Source organism: Salmo trutta, chromosome 13 (assembly GCF_901001165.1).
Source record: "Salmo trutta chromosome 13, fSalTru1.1, whole genome shotgun sequence".
NCBI classification, from domain to species: Eukaryota; Metazoa; Chordata; class Actinopteri; order Salmoniformes; family Salmonidae; genus Salmo; species Salmo trutta.
In genome coordinates, this window is record NC_042969.1 from 84,652,480 (window position 1) to 84,665,092 (window position 12,613).

The window sequence follows — 12,613 nt, forward strand, 5'->3', positions numbered from 1 at the left end:
ATCGCAGGGACTATTCGATGCTATTGCAGTCCGCCGCAGGATGTTTTTGTGCTGGTCAAGGGCAGTCAGGTCTGGAGTGAACCAAGGGCTGTATCTGTTCTTAGTTCTGAATTTTTTGAACGGGGCATGCTTATCTAAGATGGTGAGGAAATTACTTTTAAAGAATGACCAGGCATCCTCGACTGACAGGATGAGGTCAATATCCGTCCAGTATACCCGGGCCAGGTTGATTAGAACGGCCTGCTCGCAGAAGTGTTTTAGGAAGCGTTTGACAGTGATGAGGGGTGGTCGTTTGACCGCGGACCCACAGCGGATACAGGCAATGAGGCAGTGATCGCTGAGATCCTGATTGAAAACAGCAGAGGTGTATTTGGAGGGCAAGTTGGTCAGGATAACGTCTATGAGGGTGCCCATGTTTACGGATTTAGGGTTGTACCTGGTGGGTTCCTTGATGATTTGTGTGAGATTGAGGGCATCTAGCTTAAATTGTAGTACTGCCGGGGTGTTAAGCATATCCCAGTTTAGGTCACCTAACAGAACGAACTCTGAGGCTAGATGGGGGGCGATGAATTCACAAATGGTGTCCAGGGCACAGCTGGGAGAGGAGGGGGAATGATAGCAGGCGGCAACAGTGAGAGACTTATTTCTGGAGAGATTAATTTTTAAAATTAGAAGTTCGAACTGTTTGGGTATAGACCTGGAAAGTATGACAGACTTTTGCAGGCTATCTCTGCAGTAGATTGCAGCTCCTCCCCCTTTGGCAGTTCTTTCTTGACTGAAAATGTTGTAGTTGGGTATGGAAATCTCAGAATTTTTGGTGGCCTTCTTAAGCCAGGATTCAGACATGGCAAGAACATCAGGGTTGGCGGAGTGTGCTAAAGCAGTGAGTTAAACAAACTTAGGGAGTAGGCTTCTGATGTTGACATGCATGAATCCAAGGCTTTTTCAATCACAGAAGTCAACAAATGAGGGTGCCTGGGGACACGCAGGGCCTGGATTTACCTCCATGTCACCCGAGGAACAGAGGAGGAGTAGGATGAGGGTACGGCTAAAGGCTATCAAAACTGGTCGCCTAGAGCGTTGGGGACAAAGAATAAAAGGAGCAGATTTCTGGGCATGGTAGAATAGATTCAGGGCATAATGTGCAGACAGGGTATGGTGGGGTGCGGGTACAGCGGAGGTAAGCCCAGGCACTGAGTGATGATAAGAGAGGTTGTATCTCTGGACATGCTGGTTATAATGGGTGAGGTCATCGCATGTGTGGGAGGTGGGACAAAGGAGGTAACAGAGGTATGATGAGTGGAACTAGGGGCTCCATTGTAAACTAAAACAATGATAACTAACCTAAACAACAGTATTCAAGGCATATTGACATTTGAGAGAGAAATACAGCGAGGCATAAAGTAATCACAGGTGTTGATTGAGAGAGCTAGCTAGACAACAACGGGTGAGACAACAGCTGATCAGCTAAAACAACAACAACAGGTAAAATGGTGATGACTGGGCAGAAAGGGTCGGTTAACTACACACACAGCCTGAGTTCACGGCTGGGGCCGACAGATAAACAAAAAAATAAACAGAATGGAGCACAGTGATTAATGGACAGTACAGCAGGCATCAGCTATGTAGCCAAGTGATCATAGGGTCCAGGGGGCAGCCATAGATGGAACAGGGAAGCCGCGGAGTAGTCGCTACTATGCTAGCACGCTGGCGACAGGGCGTTTAAATTTCGTAGCCCGGGGCTAGTGGAAGCGTCTGCTCCGACGTCCGACGGAGGACGGTTGAAGAAAACCCCTTGAATGAGTAGGTGTGTTCTGACGTTTGACTGGTCCTACAAGTAAAGAAGAACTTGGTGTTAAGTGTTACTCATAACCACAGCTCATAATGGTTGCTGCCCACTACAGTACCTGTGCTCCAGAGTGGTTCAGTGGTCTAAGGCCCTGCATATCAGTGCTAGAGGTGTCACTACAGACCCTGGCTCGATTCCGGGCTGCATCACAACCGGCCTTGATTGGGAGGCCCGTAGGGCAACGCACAATTGGCCCAGCATCGTCCGTGTTAGGGTTTGGCTGGGGTGGTCTGTGATTGTAAATAAGAAATTGGTCTTAAATGACTTGTTAAATAAATAGAAATTGAAGTACTCTACATTGCACTAGAAACTATTTGGCTTCTTGAACAGTGTTTGTCTTAATTAACTGCTCTAGTAGGTGATGTAAGCATGAGAAGACTGACCATCACTGGTCAAGTGTTTGCAATAATGTGGTTGGTTTATTTGTGATCTGTAATTAATAAAATGCAATGAATATAAAAAACAAGGTATCTAACAAATTTGGATTGACAGGCCAAGCAATCATTGACAACACACCAATATATCTGAAAATGTTTATTAAATTATATTATTATAGTACATACTACAATGAATTAGAATAGCAATTGAAAACATTCACTTCAATGTTATATCAATTCATATAGGAATAAAGCTTTTCTCCAAACAACATGGAAGTGGTTCCACTCTGTAGGCTACTGCTAATCACATCATTTAGCAGGTCAAATTAGATTTAAACACTCTAGATTTGAACAATCTCTCATAACATTGGAATATCTCAAGTGAACCTTTGTCATGTTACTAGTTACAATGTTACCAATGATTAGCTGCTAAATTGTTGGTCATCTCTGTCAGAGTAGTCCTACCTAACTGTATAATAAACCATATAACTGAATGTTAGAATGTTTTTTCCCCTCAATAATTTCTTAATAACGTATATCATTTGCTGACTTCTCCATAAGGTGTTTCTTGGTGTTCTTCTCCGGCCTGAACAGAATAATAAAGCATTTAGGAACAAATAATAGAAAGAACAACCCAAAGCTAGAGGTGATGATGGCAAATATCTCCACAGCTACAGTCAACTTCCCAGGAGAGCTGACATAAGCTGGGATAAAGGTGATCCAGACTGCACAGAATATGAGCATGCTGAAGGTGATGAATTTGGCCTCATTGAAGTTATCAGGCAGCTTCCTAGCCAGAAAAGCCAGCACAAAGCACAAGAGAGACAGGAGTCCTATATAGCCCAACACAGCCCAGAAACCAATAGCTGAACCCACATCACACTCTAGAATGATCTTTTCCTTGTAGGTAGTGAGGTTTTTAATGGGGAATGGAGGGGACAGGACCAACCACAGAGTGCATATCAAAGCCTGGACAAACGTGAAGAACACCACAGTCAATCTCTGCTGTGGAGGACCAAACCATTTCATGACATTACTGCCTGGCAGCGTAGCCCTGAAGGCCATCAACACCACTATTGTTTTCCCCAGAACACAAGAGATGCAGAGGACGAAGGTGATCCCAAACGCTGTGTGGCGCAGCATACAGGACCATTCAGAAGGCCGGCCAATGAAGGTAAGAGAACACAGAAAACACAGAGTCAAGGAGAAGAGCAGCAGAAAGCTCAGCTCAGAGTTGTTGGCCCTGACGATGGCCGAAGTTCGGTGGCGGTAAAATATGGTTGCCGTGGCGATGGCCAGACAAGCCCCACCTATAGAGCAGGCGGTCAGGATGATTCCGAGGACCTCGTGGAAGGACAGGAACTCCACAGGCTTAAGGATACAGCGGTCTCTCTCAGCGTTGGGCCAGTACTCCTTGGGACAGATCAGACAGTCTGAAGAATCTGACCAGAACAAAACAACAGACATCAAATGACAGACATCAAATAATAACAGATTCAGGTTTTATTTATTTACAAATACATGTCCCACAATGCTGCACTTTGTCAGTGTACTATAAAGAATGTCGAATTAATGTGCAGCTTACATGAGATAATAAGAACAGGAACATGATTGACAGACACTACCTTTGTAGTGCTGGTAATATGAATAAACCACTACTTAGTTAACTGTCATACAAATTAGTACACATTTTATGCCAACTGTTCCTATAGTCCTACCTGTGTTATTACTGATCTCTCCCTCTGCACATTGGATACAGTCATAACAGCATACAGGCTTTCCTTTCTGTACAGCCTTACGAGTGCCTGGGGGACAGCTCTCACTGCAAACTGACACAGGTACTTGTGTACTGTTCTTTAACCAAGTGATTTCCCTCTCGATGTTAAGCCTCTGGTTAGGAGGCAGGGATGCATCATAGCGCCCCACTGTCACAAAGTCGATCTTCCCACTATCCCGCATATGCCAGTTGATCAGCTCATAGGTGGCCACTGGGTCCCCGTTGGCATCGAAAGACACCTGGTACCCATTACGAGAGAAGTTCACCCTCCACAATCTCTCCAGGACCTGGGGATTGGAAGGGCAAGGGAGAGAGGGAGGGGATGAGAGAGAAGGAGAGAGGTGAAGAGAGATGGAGAGAGGGGAAGAGAGAGATGAGAGATGGAGAGAAAGATGGAGATTGAGGAAGAAAGATGGACAGAGAGAAATGGAGAGAATGGAAGAGAGATGGAGAGAGGGAGAGAGAGAAATCAGAACATTAATTCAATTCATATTTTTCAGATGCGTTACTTCAGAACAAGTTGTAAAGTACAATGAGAACTCCTTGGCCTTCATACATGTAGTCTAAATAAACATATTTATCAGGAAATTATAAAAAACACTTGTCATTCACCTGTGTTGGCTTCACATTAAGGTTTTTGTCACAGTTCACAGTGGAGTTTTCTCTCTCTTCACAAACAATGCTGTGGATGGCGTGTGCTATGGCGTAAACAGCTTTGTACACCATGTTAGTGATACGCAGCTGAGATGTATCTGTGTAGGGGGCCTGTAGCTGCTGTATATCCTCACTGCCATCACACACCTTCTCCTCAACCCCAACACCTGTAGAGGTCCCTACAGACAGGCAGACAGACAGACAGACAGACAGACAGACAGACAGACAGACAGACAGACAGACAGACAGACAGACAGACAGACAGACAGACAGACAGACAGACAGACAGACAGACAGACAGAGACTGATTGATAGATAGATAGATAGATAGATAGATAGATAGATAGATAGATAGATAGATAGATAGATAGATAGATACCTTTCCCCAGCCTACAGCCAAAGGCTCCCTCCCAGAACTCAGTGAACATGGGAGAGTTGGACACCTTCTGTGGGGAGAGGTCCAGGAGGAAGTCCCTAAAGCCGGGGATAACAGAGCGTTGGATGCCAAATCCGATGGCCCCGGCACACAGGCCGAAGCGCAGCATATCCGGGTCAGTGACCCAGGACTCAGTCCCGATCCACTGGCGGGGCGGAGAGGGTAGGCGGTCCATTTCCTCCAGCAGGGTTCTCATGTCCCAAGCGGATACGAATGCAACCACCACCTGGGCTGTGGAGCTGGGGAACATGATTATATCATATGCTTAATATGCTGGTCATGTTTGTCATTCATTGGAATGTCTCAGTGAAGTGAACATGAACATTAGTATTAATCAACACTTTTGACAAGCCTAAGATATGCAAGTAATGTTGGTCTCATAGATCAGCTTTGGGAACAAAGAGAAATGAACAACAATAGAATTATTTTGAAATATAGTCTTGCATTTGTATGAATGAAAAGTTCCTAAGTTATCATGGATCACCTGCGGATCACGTCGGCCACCCGTTGCACTTTGCTGAGTGGGTTGGTAAGGGAGAAGGCTTCAGAATACTCCACACAGATGCCTTCCTCTTGTGCTGCATGTAGGAAAGCCGCCATCCCGTTATTACCGTAGTCAGAGTCGGAACGGACCGCCCCAATCCAGGTCCAACCGAAGTGCCTGACGAGGTGGGCCAGAGCGGCAGCCTGGAACTGGTCACTGGGGATGGTTCTGAAGAAGGTTGGATACTGTTTCTTATCACTCAGACACTCACAGCTGGCATAGTGGCTCACCTAGGTAAAAACAGACAGTCGAAAACATTAAAAAGAACATCATGTCGGCCTAACAACTCTAATGTATTGGCTACCTCCTGCTTTTTTTATTTATCTATGTAGTTTGATGTTAGGGAGACATTAATAATGATAAGCCAATTCATTGTTTTTCATTAGGCCAGAATGAATAGGATACACAAAAGTGAGACACCATTCCCTGGTCTCCCATAACAACCTAGCCTATGAAAGATAGTCCTCAGATCATGTTTTAATGCCTACAGAAGATCTCCAGACTCATATTCCTCAGTCTATGTTCAAATGCCTATAGAAGTTCTCCAGAGTCATATTCCTCAGTTTATGTTCAAATGCCTTTCTTCGCATAATTTCACACAGAAATGTATATTCCTGAAAGAGAGGAGAATACAGTTGGAATACAATGAATTAAAAGTTGAACTCATTCCTGAAGGAGAGGAGAATATACAGTAGGATTTCAGTATATTAAAAGTTGAACTCATTCCTGAAAAAGAGGAGAATATAAACTAGGAATACAGTAAATTAAAAAAAGCTGAATGATTTCTTTCTACAGGAGTTTACCTGAGGAATGCCGAATGGGCCGATGATGCGCAACATGCTGATGGTAGGCGTGGAGGCAGACTCGCCAACGATAGCTTTCACTGTAGCCGACCCCGAGCACTGTTCTCCGGTATCAAACATGGGATCCAGCCCGTTAGCCAGCTGGAAGGCCACTTTCACGGCCATAGGGACCGAGTTGCAGGAGTCGTGCACTTGATAACCAAGTGTGACACCCGGTAGAAGGTATGAACTGTTGTTTATCTCCTCAACTGCGAAGACCATGGCGCGCGAGAAGCGCAACTCACGGGAATCCATGCTGTAATTAGAAGATGGGTGAGTGAGCACCTCCTGATGAATCATAAAGTAGCTTATAGAATGTTTCCATGGCAAACAGCCTAATATCTAGTATTATTTTCTAAACCATCTATATGCCTACACTTTTATTGTCTGTAATTTAGGACATTGTAGGATAGCTTGCAATTAAAAATGTGATCCTTTGCAACAGTAGTCTTTACCTACTCTTTCAGACACAAACACACTTTTAATCTGTCTTAAAACGCACTGTTTTTCTGTCCTTAAAAAACTGTTTACCTGTCTTTAAAACACTGTTTATCTGTCTTTAAAACAATGTTTGTCTCTTTAAACACACTGTTTATAGGTCTTTAAACACACTGTTTACCGATCTTTAAACACACTGTTTCTCTGTCTTTAAACACACTGTTTACCGATTTTTAAACATACTGTTTCTCTGTCTTTATTACAAAATGTATCTGTCTACCATCACACAGCCACAGTCCTGTCCCCTGTTCCCTCTTGCGCTCACTGACCTCCCTGTGCACTGCAGGGGCTCAGGCACGCTGGTGTAGCTGTGATCCATAGTTTGCATGTAGTAATGGAAGGAGAAAACACCCCCGATGACAAAGTCCCCGTCCTGGGAGAACACCGGAGTACGAGGGGTGCCTTGGAGCCTGCATCTGACAGACTCCAGCCCAGAGGCAGAGGCAGACGAGAGCAAGGCAAGCCCACCAGCCACCACAGCGAGATGTAGTAGAACCAGATTACCAGCCAGACTTGGATTCAGAGCAGGAACCAGAGAGAGCCTCATTCCCCTGATGTGTAGAAGGTATGGGGTAGCACAGCGCCACACAGACCCACATAGGTTAAATTACCTCTCTACTCTGGGTTAAATACCCACCGTACCTCTGTTGGGATTCTTCTGGGGGCCACGCTGTGGGTATGGCCATTCCAAAGAGGGAGGGGTTAGAGACTGCTCTGCTCACCCAGCCTGGTCCTGCTTCTTTCATCTACAGAGAGTGTATGCAACAACATCAGAATTAAATTGACTGTAAACACACATTAGACACACAATAACCATGAGCATCTCATATATTTCTTCTACAGTCTATTCCTTTTGGCACGCTGGCAGTACACAGTATTAATTCAAAAGTCTAGTACTCTTGGTACGCTTCCTCTCTTGTATTTCCCCTACAGTATAGTCCTCTTGGCAAGTTGCCTCACTTACAGTTGAAGTCGGAAGTTTACATTCACCTTAGGCAAATACATTTAAACTCAGTTTTTCAAAATTCCTGACATTTATTCCAAGTTAAAGTTCCCTGTCTTAGGTCACTTAAGGATCACCACTTTATTTTAAGAATGTGAAAAGTCAGAATAATAGTAAATTATTTATTTCAGCTTTTATTTCTCTCATTACGTTCCCAGTGGGTCAGAAGTTTACATACACTAAATTTGTATTTGGTAGCATTGCCTTCAAGTTGTTTAACTTTTGTCAAACGTTTTGGGTAGCCTTCAATAAGCTTTCCACAATAAGTTGTGTGAATTTTGGCCCATTCCTCCTGACAGAGCTGTTGTAACTGAGTCAGGTTTGTAGGCCTCCTAGCTCGCAAACGCTTTTTACGTTCTGCCCACAAATTTTCTATTGCATTGAGTTCAGAGCTTTGTGATGGCCATTCCAATACCTTGACTTTGTTGTCCTTAGGCCATTTTTGCTACAACTTTGGAAGATTGCTTGGGATCACTGTCCATTTGGAAGACCCATTTGCGACCAAGCTTTAACTTCCTGACTGATGTCTTGAGCTGTTGCTTCAATTTATCCACATAATTTTCCATCCTCATGATGCCATCTGTTTTGTGAAGTGCACCAGTCCCTCCTGCAGCAAAGCAACCCCACAACATGATGCTGCCACCCACCGTGCTTCACATTTGGGATGGAGTTCTTCGATTTGCAAGCCTCCTCCTTTTTCCTCCAAAAATAACGATGGTCAAGATCTTTGTCCCCATGTGCAGTTGTAAACCCTTGTCTGGCATTTTTATGGCTGTTTTTGGAGCAGTGGCTTCTTCTTTGCTAAGCGGCCTTTCAGGTTATGCCGATATAGGACTCGTTTTACTGTGGATATAGATACTTTCGTATCTGTTCCCTCCAGCATCTTCACAAGGTCCTTTGCTGTTGTTCTGGGATTGATTTGCACTTTTCGCACCAAAGTACATTAATCTCTAGAAGACGGAACGCGTCTTCTTCCTGAGCGGTATAACGCCTGCGTGGTCCCATGGTGTTTATACTGCGTACTATTGTTTGTACAGATGAACGTGGTACTTTCAGGCATTTCGAAATTGCTCCCAAGGATGAACCAGACTTGTGGAGGTCTACAATTTTGTTTTCTGTGGTCTTGGCTGATTTAATTTGATTTTCACTTGATGTCACGCAATGAGGCACTGAGTTTGAAGGTAGGCCTTGAAATACATTCACAGGTACTCCTCCAATTGACTCAAAGTATGACAATTAGCCTATTAGAAGCTTCTAAAGCCATGTCATAATTTTCTGGAATTTTCCAAGCTGTTTAAAGGCACAGTCAACTTAGTGTATGTACACTTCTGACCCTTTGCAATTGTGATACTGTGAATTATGAGTGAAATAATCTGTCTGTAAACAATTGTTGGAAAAATGACTTCTGTCATGCACAAAGTAGGTGTGGAAACAGACTTTTTGTGTAACGCCCTGGCAATAGAAAGGGGTTTTTCTTCTTTATTTTGCTTAGGCCAGGGTGTTACATTGGGTGGGCGTTCTATGTGTGTTTTTCTATGTTAGTTTGTTTCATTGATTTTGGCCGTGTGGCTTCCAATCAGGCACAGCTGTAGAGTGTTGTTGCTGATTGGGAGTCACACATAAGTGCCTGTTTTTCCATTGGGGTTTTGTGGGTAATTGTTTCTGTTTCTGTTAGTGTTTGCACCTGACAGGACTGTTTGGCTGTCGGTTTTCTTATTTTTGTATAGTGTTCTTTCTGCTATTAAATATTCAATGATGAACACTAACTCCGCTGCACCTTGGTCTACTCTCTCTCACGACAGCCATAACAGAATTACCCACCACAAGAAGACCAAGCAGCGGAGTAAGGAGGAGAGCAAGGTTAAGAACCAGGAGAAGAGTTATCTGGAGTCGTGGACTTGGGAGGAAATCCTGGATGGGAAAGGACCATGGGCTCAAGCGGGGGATTATCGCCGCCCGCAATGGGAAATAGAAGAGTCAAGAGCTGAGAGGCGCTGGTACGAAGAGAGGGAGCGGAATGGACACAGGAGGCAGCCCCCCCAAAAATGTTTTGGGGGGCACACGGGGAGTGTGGCGGAACTAGGAGGGAATTCTGGGCCAACTCCTCGTGCTTACTGGAAGCAGCGTGGTACTGGTCAGGCACCGTGTTATGCGTTGAAGCGCACGGTGTCCCCAGTATGCGTCCAAAGCCCGGTGCGCTACATACCAGCCCCCCGCAAGTGCCATGTGAGGGCAGGCATCGAGCCAGGACGGGTTGTGCCAGCTCAGCGCATCTGGTCTCCAGTGCGCCTTTTCGGGCCAGGGTATCCTGCACCGGCTCTGCGCACTGTGTCTCCAGGGCGCTGGGAGGGTCCGGTTCGCCCAATGCCTGCTCTCCGCCCGTGCCGGGCCAAAGTGGGCATTCAGCCTGGAGTATGGGTAAAGAGCGTAAAGTCTAGAACTCCAGTGCTCCCCCACAGCCCGGTTTATCCTGTGCCTCCTCCTCGGACCAGGCCTCCAGTTGATCTCTCCAGCCTGGTCCGTCCTGTGCCACCTCCCAGGACTAGGCCTCCAGTGGGTCTCCCCATCCTGGTCCGTCTTGTGCCGCATCCTAGGACTAGGCCTCCAGTGGGTCTCGCCAGTCCAGAGCCGCCAGAGCCGCCCGCCAGTCCGGAGCCGCCAGAGCCGCCCACCAGTCCGGAGCCGCCAGAGCCGCCCGCCAGTCCGGAGCAGTCAGAGCCACCCGCCAGCCCGGTGAGTCCTGTGCCTGCACCTAGGGCCAGGTCTCTTACATGTCTCCTCAGCCTGGTGAATCCTGGGTCAGTGCCGCCGGAGCCGCCAGGGACGCCCGCCAGCCGGGCGCATCCATCGCCGCCCACCAGCCGGGCGCAACCAGGGTCGCCCGCCAGCCAGGCGCAACCATCACCGCCCGCCAGCCGTGCGCAACTAGGATCGCCCGCCAGCCGGGTGTAGCCATCGCCGCCCGCCAGCTGGGCGCAGCTATCACCGCCTGCCAGCCGGGCGCAGTCAGGGTTGCCCACCAGACCTTCAGCGCGGCCAGGTGCGCCACCTAAGAGAGTGACGCCGAGGGTAGAGCAGAGGCCACATCCCGCACCTGAGCCGCCGCCGTAGAAGGCCCACCCAGACCCTCCCCTTCAGAGTCAGGTTTTGCGGCCGGAGTCCACACCTTGGGGGGGGGGGGTACTGTAACGCCCTGGCCATAGAGAGGGTTTTTTTGTTCTTTATTTTGGTTAGGCCAGGGTGTTACATTGGGTGGGCGTTCTATGTGCATTTTTCTATGGTGGTTTGTTTCATTGATTTTGGCCGTGTGGCTTCCAATCAGGCACAGCTGTAGAGTGTTGTTGCTGATTGGGAGTCACACATAAGTGCCTGTTTTTCCGTTGGGGTTTTGCGGGTAATTGTTTCTGTTTCTGTTAATGTTTGCACCTGACAGGACTGTTTGGCTGTCGGTTTTCTTATTTTTGTATAGTGTTCTTTCTGCTATTAAATATTCAATGATGAACACTAACTCCGCTGCACCTTGGTCTACTCTCTCTCACGACAGCCGTAACAGTTTGTTAACAAGACATTTGTGGCGTGGTTGAAAAACAAGTTATAATGTCTCCAACCTAAGTGTATGTAAACTTCCGACTTCAACTGTATGTTTACATTGCCAAAGCAAGTGAAAGGGATGTACAAAAGTGAAATAAACAATAACAGTAAATATTACACTCACAAGTTCAAAATAGTAGACCTTTATAATAGACCTGTCAAATGTCAAATTATGTCTTAACATAAATATGGGTTGTATTTACAATGGTATTTGTTCTTCACTGGTTGCCCGTTTCTTGTGTCAACAGGTCACAAATTTTGCTACTATGATTGCACACTGTGGTATAACAAAATTGGACTTGTTTTTGTATTCTTTGTGGGTCTGTGGAATCTGACGGAAATATGTGTCTCTAATATGGTCATGCATTTGACAGGAGGTTAGGAAGTGCAGCTCAGTTTCCACCTCATTTTGTGGACAGCGTGCACATAGCCTGTCTTCTCTTGAGTGCCAGGTCTGCCTTTGGTGGCTTTTCTCAATAGCAAGACTATTCTCACTGAGTCTGTAGATAGTCAAAGCTTTCCTTAATTTTGAGTCAGTCACAGTGGTCAGGTATTCTGCCATTGTGTACTCTCTGTTTTGGGCCAAGTAGCATTCTAGTTTGCTTATTTCTTTTGTTAACTCTTTCCAATGTATCAAGTAATATTTTTTTTCTCATGATTTGGTTGGGTCTAATTGTGTTGCTCTCATGGGACTTTCTGGGGTCTGTTTGTGTTTGTGAACAGAGCCCCAGGACTAGATTGCTTAGGGGACTCTTCTCCAGGTTCATCTCCCTGTAGGTGATGGCTTTGTTATGGAAGTTTTGGGAATCGCTTCCTTTTAGTTGGTTGTAGAATTTAACAGCTCTTTTCTGGATTTTGACAATTAGCGGGTATCGGCCTAATTCTGTTCTGCATGCATTATTTGGTGTTTAATGTTGTACATTGAAGATGCTGGCATGTCATGCTTAAGTTTGCTAGTCTTGCCAATGGAATAATCATTAAAGTGGGTTTTGTGACGAATGAGCCATTTGATTCGAGGAATGATGGAGCTGCCTTTTTGCCC

At 45.9% G+C, this 12,613-nt stretch overlaps 1 protein-coding gene across 1 annotated transcript; it reads right to left on the reverse strand.

Moving 5' to 3' along the window:
- Nucleotides 1-2,432: 2,432 nt before the first annotated feature.
- Nucleotides 2,433-7,497, reverse strand: LOC115204969 (extracellular calcium-sensing receptor-like). The gene is made up of 7 exons (XM_029770543.1): nt 7,247-7,497; nt 6,441-6,735; nt 5,578-5,867; nt 5,037-5,332; nt 4,616-4,836; nt 3,945-4,290; nt 2,433-3,668 (listed from the first exon to the last, which is right to left on the reverse strand). Exons 1-7 carry the CDS (start codon nt 7,303-7,305, stop codon nt 2,752-2,754), a joined length of 2,424 nt encoding a protein of 807 aa, XP_029626403.1. The 5' UTR covers nt 7,306-7,497; the 3' UTR covers nt 2,433-2,751.
- Between the last annotated feature and the right edge of the window lie 5,116 nt (nt 7,498-12,613).